This window comes from Podarcis tiliguerta, assembly GCF_965153285.1.
Source record: "Podarcis tiliguerta genome assembly, chromosome: 3".
Lineage (NCBI taxonomy): Eukaryota > Metazoa > Chordata > Lepidosauria > Squamata > Lacertidae > Podarcis > Podarcis tiliguerta.
This window is the reverse complement of record NC_139536.1, coordinates 27,289,783-27,307,866: the sequence shown is the minus strand read 5'-3', so window position 1 is coordinate 27,307,866 and position 18,084 is coordinate 27,289,783. Positions and strand designations below refer to the sequence as shown.

Here is an 18,084-nt window from a genome sequence, read left to right as displayed (position 1 = left end):
TTGCTAATAATCCTCAATGGTTTCCTCTTTTTTTTCTTCACCCTGAACGCCACAGGTAACATAGAATACAGCTGCCCAGCAACAAATGAATGTGAAATTACAAAACGCAGACGCAAGTCCTGCCAAGCCTGTCGTTTTATGAAGTGTCTAAAAGTTGGCATGCTGAAAGAAGGTAAGGTGGATTGCGTCTTAAGTACTTGCTTAAACAGTTGTGAGCTGACCTGAGTGCTGCTTGGATTTCAGAAGGCCAGGAGATACAGTTGCTTTTTGTAGAAATAACTAAAACAAAACAAAGCAATTTATCTTCCCAAAACAATGCTGAGAACTGCAGTCCAGTTCATGCACAACAGTCAGTCGGTGTGATCCCCACCAAGCGTGAGACCTACTGCTGAAAATGCTCTGGGGTTTGTTGTAATGTTACAGCAAAGTACAAATCCAGTATAAGAGAACTAGAAACTGGAAGCAGAACTAAATAGAGCCAGCACTACTTATTTCCCTCTAATACAAATACCTTCTTGAAACACTAATCGCCTAAAAGTCTGGAACGAACTGGCCAGATGGTATTCCTTGGAGGAGGAGTTCTAAAGGGCAGTGCCACTGTGGAAAAAGTCCTAGAAAAGCAATGTGCTGAATCTCCAGAAGTTGTCATGATCGTAAGGGAAAGACATTCCTTTAAGCACCCAGGACGCAAACCATTTAGGCTTTTAGGATCAGAACTAGCTATTCGAATTAAAATTGCAGTTGTGTCACAATAGAACAATACTGTTTTCTTTTGTTTGTTGTTCTACTTTATTTTTGAGGTTTGTTTGTGCTCATCTTCTATCAGAGATGCATCCGGGTCTCAGTGTGTGCCATAAATGTCTGCTCTTATCTAGTGAAATCAATATTGAGCTGTCCCAATAAAGAATGCTGTGTGTTGAGTAGTTACTTTAAGGTGCAGTTTGCAGTGAAAAATAATTTGATTTTCAGTTTAGAAAGTGAAACTCACACTTTTTACTGCACATAATCAGTTTCCCCTCAACTGCTGCTCCAGAAAGAATATGGGCTGACAGAGATGGCAGAAAAAATTAGGCCTATCACACACCTACAGACATATTCTTATTGGATTATACTTACTAAGAATAAACCTCATACTGTGTGTGGTTGCTTTGGCAGACGCTATGATCATGTGAGCCAAAGCCTGCTGCCTTTAGTCTTACTCCGGAAAAAATCCTGACTAATTCAGTGGATTTTGCTTCTCTAAGAGATACAGGATTTGCCTTTTTTATTCAGAACTGGATAGGGCTTCATCTGTGTGGAACACCTAATTTGTTTCATACCACAAAATTATATTATGAAAACCTTAATGGAAGTGTTAGATGAACATGAAAAAACATACTTGAATATGAGTTCTTTTCAAACAGACTGCACTGTTCAGCATACTTGGCCAGCTGGAATAGAAAACCATTGTTAGGGCTGACTCACAATACCATTTAGCGTGATGCTATTGTTTTTGCCACCATGTAGTGAAATGATTTTAAATTAACCAAAGTTCCCCATGACATCCAAACACAGGAACTGTTTAAACTATGGTTAGTGTGAACAAGCCATAATATGAAAGCACAGATTGATTATGGGGAACTGTGGTTAGTTTAAAATTAAAAGCAGAAGTCTTTATCTCCTTTTCCCAGTGTGAAAAAAGAGAAGAATGGAAAGTGGAGCAAGCGTACCACAGCTCATTCTCATAGCAGGAAACCGTAGTTTCCCATTACATCTGAATTGAGACAATGTCTTTCTGAAAGTAAATAAAAATGAAAGAATTAGTCATAATCTTTAGAAAAACCGAGTACTCAAGGGTAGTCTTCACACTTTCCATTTGCTACCAGTAGCATTACAAATCAGAAAAATCAATTCTGAAGGCAAACTTTTCTGGATTTTCATATTATGAGATAATTGGCCTTTGATGTGGGTGGCGCTGTGGGTTAAACCACAGAGCCTAGGACTTGCCGATCAGAAGGTCGGCGGTTCGAATCCCCGCGATGGGGTGAGCTCCCGTTGTTCGGTTCCTGCTCCTGCCAACCTAGCAGTTCGAAAGCATGTCATGTGCAAGTAGATAAATAGGGACCGCTCTGGCTCTGCCAGAAGCGGCTCAGTCATGCTGGCCACATGACCTAGAAGCTGTACACCAGCTCCCTCGGCCAATAAAGCGAGATGAGCACCGCAGCCCCAGAGTCGGCCACGACTGGACCTAATGGTCAGGGGTCCCTTTACCTTACCTTTAAACATGTGTTTGATACATCAATATTATGCTCATGAGAAATGCTAGAAGTTAAGAACAGACTAGAGACCAGGGCTGTGTATCACATCAGGTTGAGAACATGCAGCAGTGCCCACCTTTGCTAACGTGACCGTACTATGATTCTTAGGGGCCAATTTCAGAGGCTAACAGGAGGTGTCACCCTTTTTCACTCTTTGGCTCCACTGTTCAGTCTGCTCAGGTTGTGATGGTGCTTGTTTATATCTCAAGACACATCACACAGCTCAATGTGTTTTTGACACTATTCTTTTTCACTACTACTAGAATGCTGATGTGTGGATTTTTATTTAAGATCTGTGAAATAGAGCCAATCTCTATTGGGGGGGATGTTAAGTGAAGTTTATCATTTCTATAAAAATGTTGGTTACACGGGACTTACACAGGATTGACTCACTGTGTCTCCAATGTGTTTTTAATGTATAGACCAAAGATTTTAATCCCATGCAGCATGTCAGATATCATGCTGGATGAAATCTATTCAAAGGTAAACCTGCTCAATTCAATTACCAGTAAGTAATAAAATTTACTGTTACATCCGCCACATTGGCTGCATCAGTTGTTACAAGCTGATGGCACAGTGTGACTAAAAACTGACAGCCTAGATCTATTTACTTTATTTTTTAAAAAAAGAAATTAACTACAATACCTGAAATAAAATCAAATTTCAGCAGCTTTGATGGAAACCTCTCTCTTCTTGAACTTTACTTGAGAACAACATTCACTGTGCTTCTTATGTAAACTTTTGCACTAAAGCAATTGGGAATTAGTCGTAACAGAAAAAGAGCCCAGGTGAATTGGACCAAAGCCAGCATACTGCTTTCCATGCCCAGCAAGATACCAATTTGAAATGCCATATACTTGGGAAACACTTTTGACCTTTTCATTACAAAATTCCCACTGCAGAATGAAGTCATATGTGTGAGAGTACCTTTCTGACTATATATAATATAGTGTGGAATGCGGCTACTGAGCTCCTGAAAGGATCATTCTACAATGCAGCACCTCTTTTGTGGTTGCCAACATGCTACCTAATCCAGTTGAAGGTTTTACTTCTGGCTTTTAAGATTATTTGAAATAATGCCTTCTTTCCTATGAACCTGCTCATTTATTAAGATCTTTGATGGTTCCATGGCCTGCTTTGGTCTATCTAGCAATAACCACATTCTTAAAATGGCACCTATAGTATGGAACAGTCTCCTCCCAGCAGAGAGCCTCTAAGCATCTTCAGTGATGTATTTTTGCAGGGAATTAAAAACCTTTTTTCGTTCTCCCAAGTCTTTACTGGACCTTAATTCTTCCATGCAGTGATTCCCTTTTTATTAATGTATTTAGTTTACTACTTTGTGGTATATAAGATAATTTATTATTTATACCCCGCCCATCTGTCCGGGTTTCCCCAGCCACTCTGGGCGGCTCCCAATCGAATATTAAAAACACAATACAGCATTAAACATTAAAAACTTTCCTAAACAGGGCTGCCTTCAGATGTTTTTTAAAAGTAGGATAGTTGCTTATTTCCTTGACATCTGATGGGAGGGCATTCCACAGGGCAGGCGCCACTACCGAGAAGGCCCTCTGCCTGGTTCCCTGTAACCTCACTTCTCACAGTGAGGGAACCACCAGAAGGCCCTCAGCACTGGATCTCATTTATTAAATGTGTATTTTGGTGTGGTTGATTGTATAGTTGTCCACTGCTTTGATACATAATGTGAAAAGTGGTGTATAAGTCTTTTAATAAATAAACCATAGAAATAGACATTGCTTATAGATATCGCTTCAGGTGGAACCCAAAACTAACTATTGAAATGAGGAGTGTTCCTATTAAGGCTGCCCGCCAGCCATATCACCTTCCAGGATACTTCATTCAGTTCCATTTCTCCACCACCACCTGTTATTTTTCTTGTAGCAGTCAGCTAGCACTCTGTGGCCGCAGAGCATGCTCAGTTCTCATTTGACTGTTTGGGGGTTCTTCCCTTCCTTGGTTTGCTCTTCTAAAGGTTTTTTGTTCTTCTGCAAACCTTGGGGTTTCCCCAGAATTTCTGTGTTGGTGATGCCATTTTGGCTACGCAAGGATCAACATTTGGAGAATGACTTTGATATTGGTAAGATATAAGCCAATATACATGTCTAGGGCAAAATCATACTCTTTTATCTCACACTTTCTCTAAGGCATTTGCAGGGGGAGAGATATTTATTTATTCAGTTATGTATTTTTCCGAACCAGTCCTGTGGGTGCTCTGGGTGGTAAACGATAAAGCAATAAAATACAGCAATAAAATGCAACCACTGAAATCTAAACACCGAGCACAGCAAGCAGACACCAGCCTATACAGCTAAATAAAAGCATACAAATATTATTACCAAACCCAGACAGAAAATGTCTTGTGGGCAAAAGAGTTCTCACCAGCTACCTAACATAGCCCAAAAAACTGGCTACTTGGAGCTCCTTAAGAAATTATGATGTTTGCCCCTCCAGGGTTTCTGTAATCTATTCTGACAACTCTATTTGACAGAGTGCTCAGCAGAAATGAGAGGCAAAAGGTTGAAGGGGAGGGGCAGAGGAACAAAAGAAGAGAAAAAACAATGACACAATATTTGTGTCAAGAGTCATCAACTTCAGTGTCCGTATACAAATGAGAGAGTAACCTGTAGTTATTGGGACATAACAGGTGTTTGCTTTGCATCTCAGAACACTTTGCCTTCTAGATGGAGTTATTTAATGAATGTGTGTGCTGCCCTTCAACCAATTGGTTCCCAGCATAATGAACAATAAAACATTAATATGCAAGCAGGCTCCTCAGGGAGGGGGGGGGGTCCACAAATGACACACCACCCCTCAAAATATCCTCCCTGCAGATGCCACCACTTCATCTTGGAACCTCTTTGGCAGGCCTCAACACATGGGAACCATCTTGTACCACGTAGTATAGTGTTTAGAGAATCAGGCTGGGTATATTTGTCTAAAAAGGCTTTCTTAGCCTGCTGTTGCTATGGACTGCTCATTTACACATTATTATTTTTTTACTGGCAGTAATGACCAAGATATTTCCTGTGTATTAGTGCCTATGCGTCTACAGTTGCTATCTTTAATTACTTATGCTCTGCTGTCATTTGAAAGTCTTGAGATCTCTCTTAGTTGCTGGCCAGACTCATTTGTTATCTGAGGAACTGATGCATGTTCACTAATTGGATGGTATACCATAAGTTCATTTGATAATCAATCAGCACTGAGACAGGAGAGAAATAGCTTTGTTTTTGTTTATTCCTCAGAGTTCCTTGTAAGTCAACATCAAGCACTCTGTAGCTGATTAAAACACACAGGATAACAACATGCAGGCTTTGCCATTTAGTTCTAAATTGAACATGAGATTTTCAGGTGGTGTGAATATGGGCAACACTATCAATTCAGTAGCTAACACTTTTTTTTTTAGTAACACCAACAAAACTATAATATGATGTACAGTACTTGCCTTACCCCAGTAATGGACGTTCACTTGTAATAGATATTTTCCCAAGGTGAGTACAGGGTGGGTGAGCTATGGGTGCAACAGCAGAGAATATTGCTATGTAACATGAGAGTTCCATGATTGAATTTGTCACTTTTTTTATTACTTTGACTGGGATAAGGGTACAGAGGGTATCAGTGGTACAGAGCATGTTTTCATGCAGACGTTCCTAGGTTCAGTCCCTGGCATCTCCTGACTGAAACCAGTCAGTGCAGATCAGGGATGGGAAACCTGTGACCCTCGAGTTGTTGTTGGACTGCATCTCCCATCATCCCTGACCATTGACTGTGCTGGTTTCGGCTGATGGGACTTGGAGTCGAACAATATTTGGGGTGCCACAGACTTCCTATCGTTGATGTAGACAATACTGAGCTTGATGAACTTGTGGTCTGGTACTGTATAGAACAGCACCCTATGCTCCTAGGTACAGTGGTACCTCGGGTTACATACGCTTCAGGTTACATACGCTTCAGGTTACAGACTCTGCTAACCCAGAAATAGTGCTTCAGGTTAAGAACTTTGCTTCAGGATGAGAACAGAAATCATGCTTCGACAGTGCGGCAGCAACAGGGGGCCCCATTAGCTAAAGTGGTGCTTCAGGTTAAGAACAGTTTCAGGTTAAGAACGGACCTCCAGAATGAATTAAGTACTTAACCTGAGGTACCACTGTATTCTGAACTGATATAAAGTCCATTTCACACACAAAAAGGGAGGAGGGCTAATTCTTTGCCCCTAATTTCTGTTCCCGTGTAGTTGAGTTCAAGAAAACATGCAGGATTAACAGCTTAAACCCAGAAGGGTTCTCTACCATAACTATAATAGGAGCATTGTATGTGTGTGTTTCAGATTATTCAGTATGTGGGTAGTTGATTAAGACTCCCTGTGTCATGGTCTCAACTCAAATTCTGACTTAAAAAAATAATAATCTACATATGTATGTTCATATGTGGTTTATTTAAGCCCTGAGCTACTGGTGAAATACATAAATCTCCGTAAAAAGGTTCAGCACCATGTATTCAGTCAGCTATAAGCAAATGTACACATAGAATGTGTTACAAAAGAATGTAGGCAGTCATGCTCCCAAACACTATATGCATAAGCAACCTAAGACTTTGTAAATAAAAATGTGTTATCACCTTCTACGTTTTGAAGTCATGCTGTGGGCGGGGTGTGTGTGGGGGGAGAAACTTATTTAATAGCATTCTTCATAGCAAGCTCTCCTTTGCAAAGAACCCGTGCATAATAGATTGCCAAGGTAAATTTCTTTCACAGTCTAATACTCTGCCAAGTTGAAAACAGAAGTGATTGTGTGAGAAAAGGTAACTATTGCCTTCAGAAACTGGAAAGAAGAAAAAGGAAATGCTTTTAAAGATATTCAAACAAAAAAATATTTCTAAATGGATAGGTAAAAGAAATGAATTTACCTCAGTGATATTTCTTGCCTTCTCTCCTGTAATAAAATACTTAAGCAGCACTTGAATGTAAAAAAAATTAAGCAACAATACACTTTCTATTTGGGTATATTCTTAAGCAATTCTGACTTTCCAACTGCTCTTAAGGGATTTTATTTCAAGCACAGGTTACTGGATACATGAATACTGGATTTTAATTCACCCACAATTTGATCTGAATTCCTTTGAAACAACAGAAACTACTCACTGAACTACGGCTGGCCATGTTGTTACCTCTTAACAAGACTGTGAACTGGAAAAGACCGATAACAGATAAGAGAATGCATAGGCAGGTTGCTGGCAGGCTTGCTGCACAATAGATGGTGCAATGAGTTTCTGCTAACATAACTGTTGTGTTGGATTTCTCTGTTGCACAACATTAAAACTCACCTGTCCGCTTATGCAAGACCTCTTGCACTAGCAAACAGAGAATGTTGGATACAGCCCTGTGGCTCCAGAGCTTCTCCTGGAATGTCCCTAGAATGTCTCCTCTTCATGCCTTCCAGCATCAGAGTTCTGATGTTGGAGAGGAACTCGCTATAGATCTTTCAGTACCACCACAGAGGAGTCATCTGACACTCTTATCTTTCTCTCCAAGGGTGGATATCTGTCTCCACCTTTAATGAGGGAGATCTAATGCATCCAGTGGCTTCTGGGATGCTCCCTCATAATTAGGATTACAGCCTTAAGCTATATATATATATATATATATATATATATATATATATATATACACACACACACACACACACACACACATACATATAATCATTTTTTTTAAAAGTAGTGATCCATCCAGAGATGCCAAGGATTAAACCTGGAACCCTCTGCATGGAAAGCTGAGGTTTTAGCACTGAACTACAGCCCTTCCCCAATGACCAGTTTTCCTCTTGGAATTAGGAGTTGTAATTTCTGTGGGTTCAAAAGTCTTCCTGAGCTACATAACCAAAGTCCATCACTTCTTATCAACCACAGTATGTCTTGTGAACATTGCCTTTTTCATATACCGTATGCAGTTCCCAGGCTAAAATAAAAATTAGCATTTTTTTTACTTACAAGGAAAATATTGTTTCTCTATTTTAAAATATTCACTAGTTTTAACCCAAGGGAGAAAATGGGTGAACTTTTACTTATGTACCAGAAATAGTGACAGTCATGTAAGTGATAACTAAGGGGGGAGTCAGAGACATGCCCACAGGATGTAGGATTGGGTCTGATGTGACATCTTTCCCCATTAGCCCTGAGACAAATAGCTGCCTTTTGCCCTTTCTCCTTGGCACCAAAGCACGTTTGTTTCAAAATGCCTCGGTTTAACTTAATGCTCATCTGTGCTCTTATCTGGGAAAAGGCTACTTGTGTAAATAATTTCCCAGTTTTATTTTTGCCTCTTACTCTTTTCCGTTCATCTGCTCCACAAAGCAAATAGGATTGACACCCCATGTTCATAAGATATTGAATTAGCTTGGCACAAAAAGATGTAGTATTCGAACACTTTTTAAAAAGCTACAAAGCGGGAGGTCAGGTCTGATTTTATTTTCTTTCTCCCCCCCCCTTTTTTTTGAACACTGGCATAGTTCTGTTCAACCATTCCCCAAGTTTAAAATGCAATGAAGGCAACAAAGTTTGGTACAGATTTTTCTTTTTCTCTTCTCTAGAGGGTCCTGCCAGAGTAATATTAAACCGCTGGCACCAAGCAGTATTCACATAATGCTTGAACAGGCAAACCTTTGTGGTCTTGGCACCAAACCTGCTGGAAGTTTAAGAACTCCGCATGACCCCCTCAATCAATCAAAGCAGACAGGGTATCAAGAAACACTAAAATTACAAGCTGTAAATATCACATGTGTGATCTCATGGAGCTGTCCCTCAGATATTCTCTGTGTATTAAGCTCTGCCTTGCTATAGAAACGGTTCCAAGCAACATTTCATTGGGCCAGTCAGAAACCAAGCCACACCTCTCCAGTTGAGCCAATGATATCCTTTCAGTCAGCTGCTTGGCGTTTCTGCCAGTCTGCAGCATCTGTCATTTTCCACCGTCTGGGACACTCTTTGTCTGAGCCAGATTATGATTTTATTTGCAGTCTGCGGCATGACTGCCATGGTCAGGAACTTACCATCTTAAATACGAGATAAGTGAAGAACAATAAGTATCCCACTCAGTGCACTCACAGCAGTCTGTAATTAGTGCTGATAGTTTCTTTTTCGGGCAGATATACAAAACGGAGCGTGCCTAATAAGTGATGAAAAGTAAGAGCTGGGAAAATCCAATTTGAAATCTGATTGCCTTAGCTTAAAAAATGCTTTAATGCTCTTATTGGTCATTATAGAGGGCAGGCTGGCATGGTTTAAGCACAGAAAACATGCATCTGTGACTGTATATTTTATACCAAACTCTTATGCCTAAATGAAAATAAAAATTACTGGATTTATCAAGTACGTAGGACTAAATTTTGCAATCTTATATTTAATAATATGTCAATAACCATCTGTTGCCTGCACCTAGTCCTCCCTGATCTAATGCTGTTGCATGTTTTGTGTACATCCTAACTGATGGGTGTGGACTTATTTTTATTTTCAATCTGCCATGGATTTTTTTGCATTTGTACTTGTATGAAGTTTACATTTTATACAAGCAGAGCAGAACCCATTCATTACATACTCCTCAGATATCAGAGATGAACTATTCGCAAAGTCTGAGTTTCACAGTACTAAGTTGAAAGATTGCTTATGGATATAGGGACAAAGTATTTGAAAGATGGCCTAGTTTCTATGAAATTATAATCAGTGTGTGACTATTTAGATTTGATTTTAAAAAGCATCTATATTGTTTGTGACTCTTCCTAATCAGTTATGAAGATGTACAGTAGTACCTCGGGTTACATACGCTTCAGGTTACAGACTCCGCTAACCCAGAAATAGTACCTCGGGTTAAGAACTTTGCTTTAGGATGAAAACAGAAATCGTGCTCCGGCAGCACGGCGGCAACGGGAGGCCTCATTAGCTAAAGTGGTGCTTCAGGTTAAGAACAGTTTCAGGTTAAGAACGGACCTCCGGAACGAATTAAGTACTTAACCCGAGGTACCACTGTAATGAAATTTAAACAAACAAAAACCGTCATTTGTTATCAGTTTGACTTAGAGTAAAACCCCACACAGTGCCCAGGAACAGGGGAGGCGGTGGAGAGGTGGAGGCATGAGGATATGGGAACTGGAAAGGGCCTGGGGTGCTTAACTGAAAGCTGGATCAAGAAATCAGCAGGAAGCTGAGGAACAAGCTATACAAGCCTGAAGAACAAGACGACTTGCTGTTGGCAGAGACTAAAACTCATATACCAATACAAAATAACTAGCTAAATATTTGGCTGTAATCTATCTATTTGGTTGCACTTTTGTTTTTCTAGTCTGGCTCAGATTATCTTTATTCTTATATCTCTTGGGGTATGAGCTGAAGGCACATGAGGTTGCCACTTTGCTGAAGCTAAGCATAACTAGTTTGGGTCAATGCCTGGATGGGTGCCCATATGGAAACCATAAACCATATCCTCTGTAGAAAAAAGGGGGATATAAATGTAAAAAAAGGAAGAAAAAAAGAAATAGGTAAATGTCTCATAATTAAGGCCTCAGAAGTCGTCACAGTAACTTTCACATGTTGGCATTTGTATTTGAGTTTTTGAATTAATGTGGAAGTGAAAGTGGTAGAGTCCATAAAAGACAGAGTATTCTCATTTTTTGAGATGAAACACCCCAATAGTCTGGAGCTGGTCTTTTTAAAAAAATATATTTATTCATAAGAACTCTTTATATGGCTGTTCTGTAGTAGAAGTTATTTGGGTGTGCTATACTTTTAAAGCAGAATTCTACTACAGTACTTTAAACAGTCATGGCTCCCACTCCGCCCGAATCCTGGGAACTATAGTTTAAGGGTGCTGAGTGTTGTTAGGTGATCCCTGTTCCCCTCAGAGAGCTACAGTCTGCAGAAAAGGGGATTGCTTATGTTAAACCACTCTTGGAATTGTAGCTTTAATAATGTGTGGGCTGTGGAAGAGGAAGTTGTGGCTGTGCTGCACGTTGCCTGAACCTGAATTTTTGCTTTAGCGCTCTCCAGACACCTCATGGCTCAGCACTGCAACAACAACAAAACAGAGGAGAAGCAATGCAGCGTCAATCTCCTTTCCAGAAGCCCACACATTTTCTCTTTCACACTAAGCCACAGTGTTGCATGTGACGAAGGGCGTTTGAGACAAACAAACAAAAATGCAGCGAAACTGGTAGCAAAGACGATGGAGTTTACAGGCATGCATTATGTAAAGCATTCAGTGAAAATTTTGTTTGGATGGTCATGCTCTCTTGGAATAACCCGTCAGAAACCGCTGACTGTTTAACCCAGCAGCTTTTCTTACTCTATTAATGTTTCCTTATCTTTTGTCGGTTCCATGAGTTGTTGACCATAGTGTTATTTTTCTACAAAGGTAAGAAGGATCTTACACTTTGATCTGAAAAGCGTCTCAGTATGATCTCCTTTATCAAGGAGTTCCTCTGCTAGTAATCCCCAGAATTCATCTGGAGGATTGCCCCTAAGTTTGATAAATCTCTGGAAGGCCAGGTAATTTTCCTATCTCATATACTGTGTGCTACTTCTGGGTCTGATTCTGACCTTGCCAGAAAACCCAGATGGCCTATGAAATGGAGAAAATATCATAGTAGTAACTCTCTAATAGTTTCTGATTAAATCTGAAAGAGAAAGCATTTTTTAAAGTCAGAATCATTGAGGCCTTGAATGGGAATGAAAGAAATTATGTATTTTTTAAAAATAAAATTACTTGTATATCAATTTTATTTCACAGCAATGTTAATTAAAATCAGTGGTAAACTAAAAACAGATTAAAACAGCATCAGCATTGCACATATTGTTATATACCCTTCAACATTTATCTGATGAAAATGGGGACGTCCCATTCCATAATAATAATTTACTATTTATACCCAACACATCTTACTGGGTTGCCCCAGCCACTCTGGGCAGCTTCCAACACATATAAAAACATAATAAAACATTAAACCTTAAAAAACTTCCCTATACAGGATTGTCTTCAGACAGCTCAGGGGGTGGATAACTCCATACCCTCCAACATTTCTCCAAGGAAACTAGGGACATCCTAAGAAAAGTGGGACATTCTGGGATCTAATCAGAAACCAGGATGGCTTCTCTAAATCAGGGACATCCCTGGAAAATAGGGACATTTGGAGGGTCTGTAGTTATAATATCCCATATTATAGACTCATCCTTTCAATTTACATCATTGGCACCCGAGAAAGTTCACTGAAGAGCTATGAATATGATTATTTCCCTTCATCCAAGGAAGTTTTCTTTCGTTTTGTAACTCTTGAATTGCACTCAAAGTATTCCCCGGGTTGTTGGTTTTTTGAAGACTAATAAGCCATTTGGCTACAAACAGAAGCTGAAGTATCTTTATGTCTAGCACAAGCAGGGATGGGATGCTTGTGGTCCTCCAAGCCTTGTTGGACTACAACTTCCATAGCCCCTCCAATTTGCCACACTGGTTGGGGCAGATGTTAGAGCCCAACAACATCTGGCTGGACACAGGTTTACCATCCCTTATGAGGTTGGTGTATGTTTAAGGGGGGAGGGGTGTTCCATATTCACACGCAAAGTGCTTGTTGTTGAGTGGGATAGAGTTGCATAGCTTTTTGGCCTTCATGCTGATGAGCAATCATTTCATATAAGAATACTTTCTCTGGGCAATCTTTTATTCCTATTCCTGTTGGGGAAAGCTACCCCCCCCCTTTCTTTCCACTCACTCGGGGCAGTACGGCTCCCCACTCTTTGTAGCGTCATACTTTTTATTAGCTGGCTCCTCCAGAACATCACTTTGATGACGTCAGATCTTATCTGGATAGTTGAGATGTTTCAGCAACATCTCATCTCTAATTAAAATACTTGTGAAGGATTCTTAAGTACAGCTACTTAATGAAGTTAGAAAGTGCATTTGGATGCAGACTGTGAAACTTCTGCTGCTGGAGTTACTCTCGAGGGAGAATTGTGCAGTCAAAAGACATTCTGAATTGCTATCTATCTATCCTCTTTTGTTGCTTTTTATTTCTTTAATTTCCTGCCCCTTTTTAAAAATGCTGGTCAGCTGGAATAAATGCTCCCCACCCTTGCCACCTTCTGCCTCCTCTACTTTCTTGCATGGCTTGGTCTGACACGTGCCTGGCAAAGTGGCTTCTTGGGAATTTGAAAGTATTTGAATGTGTTATCTGATTAAAGGGATGTATATGTCTTTAATTCTCATCTGCAGTTCCACCTTTGACTCTATCAGTTAAAGTAGAAAGGAGCTGAGAGTCAGCAAAGTCCCAGATTCAACCCAGATAACCTGAAATGTTGAACAGTTTGTAGAGAGTAAAACAATGATTAAACCATTGTTCTTTTTATTATTGATAAAAATCCTCCTGTCCAGTTTGATAGTTAGTTTGGATATTACTTGTCCAGTTTCAGAGTATTTCAGAGTGCTTATTTTTTTCATTCATTTATTTGTTTAGAAACTGTATATTCTGCTGTACTGTATCAGTTAGCTCTCAGAATGGCTAGAAGTCTTTAAATCTTTAAAACAACTATAGGACAGTTTATGAGACAAAGATAGCAGCAGCAGCAGTAGCAGCAGCAGCAACCACCACCACCACATAGTTAAAACAAAAGTTCAACAACAGAAAAGCTAAGAAGCACAGGCTATTCTGAAATAAACTATCTGATATTTTTTAAAGACACTCTCTCTCTCTCTCTCTCTCTCTATATATATATATATATATATTAACTTGTGGTAGGACAAAAGAATAGCTGCCTTACAGGTTTTCAGGTTAAAACATTTTGCAGATGAGGTGCCACCACCAAAAAGGCATTTCCTCTGATTTCTAACCACCTAACCTTAGAAGGCAGGGGAACAGTTCAGAACTCTCTTACTCCTTCTGACAAAATAGTTTTTCAAGCAGACTTTTTTTTTGCAGAAGCAGCCTTGTACCCTATTTGATTGGAGAAATCATGTTGCAAATTTCTTGCAAGTGCTTGGCGTATAGATAAATTTATCAGAAATGCCAATAGAGACTAAGATCACTTTATAAAATAATGTTGAAAATGGAATTTCAGCTGTGAAAACCTGAGCATCATTTTGTTCTAAGAGTCTATTCCTTAAAACGGTTGACAAAATTGACATATTTTTTCATTCAACCACATTTTCATATATTTGTGTGTGCAGAATCTACCAGATTTAAAGTTACTTCATACATATAGAGTTCATGCTCACAGTCATAAGTGAAAGTTGCAGAAGTGGTTATTTAGCTAGTTAGATGTGCTAGAAAGCCAGTTCCCAAGCACATGTTCTTTGCACAACAACAACAACAACAACAACAATTTATTACTTATACCCTGCCTATCTGGCTGGGTTTCCCCAGCCACTCTGGGAAGCTTCCAACAAAATATTAAAAACACAATAAAACATCAAACATTAAAAACTAAACAGACTTTTGTACATTTGTGTTTAAAATTGTGGCTTGAGAAGTGGGCCTTATTTTATTTTTGGTGGATAAAAATAACATGAAGCTGACTTTCCCCTTTCCAAAACTGTGTTCATTTTTTTGAAAAATAAGGTATACGATTAGTTGAACTAGAAGGGGCGGGGAGGAGGAGAGAAAATATTTGCCAGTAGCATATGGATAGCTCTGAAAATATATCTAATGTACATAATAATCCAAATGGCCTCTTGCTGTGATAGAATCATAGCAATAAGAGTTCAGTACTAAAGCGTTTGGTTGTACCTGAGCTGGCTGGAGCCTGCCAGCCCCTGCCAGCCCACTGAGAGCATCTGTCTTGCCACCACCTTGCTCACACTGTGTCCTCCACAGGCTCTCAGATTCTTTCGACTGTGAGCATAAATCATCCACCTGTCAGGAGATCTTGCTGCTTGGATTATGCAATGCCTGCCTTCATTTGGAGATGGCGTGAGCAGAAGATTGCTGCAAATGGTTTGCATTCATTGTAATGCCATTCCAGCATTTCCCTAGCTTTAATGAGGGATCAGGATGGTGATGACTTTCTGAGACAATAGAAGCCTCAGCCAGCCTTGCTTTGTGTATTTGTATAGCCTACTTTAGAAGTCTTTCTTTTCCATTTTTGCCCCCTCTTTCTTTTATGTGAAGACATGAATGGCTTCAAAATTCAGGCAAAGAATTAAGTATTGCACAAAGCCAGCTGCCCACATTGCTCAATGTTTGCTGGTTATGTTACTTCCCTCTAGATAATCAATGATTTATACCCTTCCCCCTTTAGATCGGACAGTTTAATGTTGATTATCTATTCATGCTGCGCCTCTGGAACTGTGTAAATAGCAAGTTTGTTGCTTTCAGTTGTGCTTTGTTTAAAATTCCAGATTTGCAGTTTCTTTTGATGTGGACATACTGCTGGCAAATACGGAGAGTGACCCACATCTAAACCTCTGCAGGTGCTCTGATGTGCACATGGATCTTCCAGGAAGCAGGGGTTTCCCCAGTTGCTGCAGTGTTTAGAAACAGAGTTGTGTGCGCAGCGGATAGGCACCTGCATTGCAGTAAATAGGGAAGCCCCTTTGTACATGAGAAGGATATGTGCTCAGTTGTGCACTGTTGTATGCTTGGGGATGTCCGTTTTGAAGCTTCCAAAATTTTATTCTTAACTTACTTTTCATTTATGCCCCTCTGTGTTTCAAAACGCAAGTACAGTGGTACCTCGGGTTAAGTACTTAATTCGTTCCGGAGGTCCGTTCTTAACCTGAAACTGTTCTTAACCTGAAGCACCACTTTAGCTAATGGTGCTGCTGCGCTGCCGGAGCCCGATTTCTGTTCTTATCCTGAAGCAAAGTTCTTAACCTGAAGCACTATTTCTGGTTAGCGGAGTGTGTAACCTGAAGCAAATGTAACCTGAAGCGTATGTAACCCGAAGTACCACTGTATGTTTTTAACTAAGCAACAGTTAACATTTAAAAGAGCAAACTAAGACAAATTTCACGTACAGTGGTGCCCTGCAAGACGAATGCCTCGCAAGACAGAAAACCCGCTAGACGAAAGGGTTTTCCGTTTTGGAGGTGCTTCGCAAAATGAATTTCTCTATGGGCTTGCTTCGCAAGACAAAAATGTCTTGCGATTCCTGGGGGTTTTTTTCCGCTCTCTACCCCCTTTATCTAAGGCACTAAGCTGCTAATAGCCTTTTAGCAGCTAATCCCTTAAGCCTTTAATAGCCGCTAATAGCCGCTAATAGCCGCTAATAGCGCTAATCCGCTAATGGGCTTGCTTCGCAAGACGAAAAAACCGCTAGACGAAGAGACTCGCGGAACGGATTAATTTTGTCTTGCGAGGCACCACTGTATATGCACTACCCACTTTCTGTAAAGAGAGCCAATAAAGTAGTTCAGAATTACACTGTTTTGTGACTCATGAAATTTACAAAGAAGTGAAGTATTTGCTTGGTATAATGTATAGTTTATTGTGTTACAAATATCTTTAAAATGGATCATCTCAGCCAATGGGATGTAATCAGGTTTTTGAGATACGGGGAAAGTAGACTTTTCTTAATCCGAAATGCCTTATTTTTTGTCTGGGATGGCAAATGGCTAACTTGTTTCCTATGATGTTTTGTGTTGCATCTCTTAATGAAAAGTAAGTAGTCTCTCTAAAGTTGACTAGTATATATCAAAGAGACCCTGGGGATCATCTAGCCCAACCCTCTGCAGTGCAGGAATAAGCAGCTGTCCCATATGGGGATTGAACCTGCAAGCTTGGCAGTATCAGCACCATGCTGTAACCAATACTTCCTGGATGAAAGAGGCAATTACTGGGACTCTGAAGATCTGGACAGACTGCTGAATGTGACAAAGTTGATGGAGTAGTCCATTGAGGGGGAAAGGTTGTGTCTAAGCCCGTGATTCAAGTGTGGAGTTGGTCTCCCTGAGGAAACAATGAGTATTCTGGGTATGTGGCATAACAGCTGTTTCCAACCCAGTTTTATATTTGAGCCATGGATAACTCCTCTATTGTTTATGCATTCCTTTGCATGTTGCCTCCTGTTGGTCACTGCCTATTTCTGTGGGCAGTACTGGTCTTGATGGATCTTAGGTCTGACCAGGCATAAGGCAGCTAACCTAGAAATTAAATTGTTAGGATGGGCAGAAAAGGTAAATAAAAGGAAAGGGGGGGGGGTGCTCCAAAGGCTGATACAAAGGAGATGTATGGGATATTAAGAGGCTTGAGAAGTGATGGTAGTCAGTCTATGTTGGATAGGAGGAATGGAGGAACTGTGGTGGTCGGTGTGTAACACCATTGTTGGGGGGAAAGAAGTATATTTAGAGGAGGGTTGGGGCTCAGAGTCCCATGCACATTTTTTCAGGCAGCCCACACCTTTGACCTCCTTATTACAGACTCTTCCTAGTAAGTGCAAACAAAATTCAGTAAATTTAAAACTTTAAAATCAGGAATATTATGAACTTGGTTTTCCTAGCACCATGAAACTGTTCTACTTAAGAAATAACACACACAGTTTACCTTGTGGTTGTCAGTGATTTGCTTGATTAACATTGACACTTCTTGTTCAAAAATTTAATGTGACCTTACAAAAATAAACATTAATGCAGCTGAGTTTCATCTTGTACATGTTGCCTCCCTGGTCAAACATACAACTCTTAGGAACAAAAATCATGTTTTTCTGTTTTCCTATTTATCACATTTTCTGGTTCATACATACATTCCTTTACATGTAAATCCTACATGTTTGCTCTGGAGTAGGTTCCACT

The 18,084-nt window shown here is 40.0% G+C and overlaps 1 protein-coding gene across 36 annotated transcripts in view; it reads left to right on the top strand.

The window, feature by feature from the left end:
- The window catches only part of ESRRG (estrogen related receptor gamma), a 545,323-nt gene that overhangs the window by 410,217 nt on the left and 117,022 nt on the right, over nt 1–18,084 (top strand). For all 36 annotated transcript variants that reach the window (XM_083433321.1, XM_083433330.1, XM_083433331.1 and 33 more), the window contains one exon: nt 56–172. In XM_083433321.1, the coding sequence (XP_083289447.1) occupies nt 56–172 (117 nt within the window). The remainder of the gene's footprint in view (nt 1–55; nt 173–18,084) is intronic.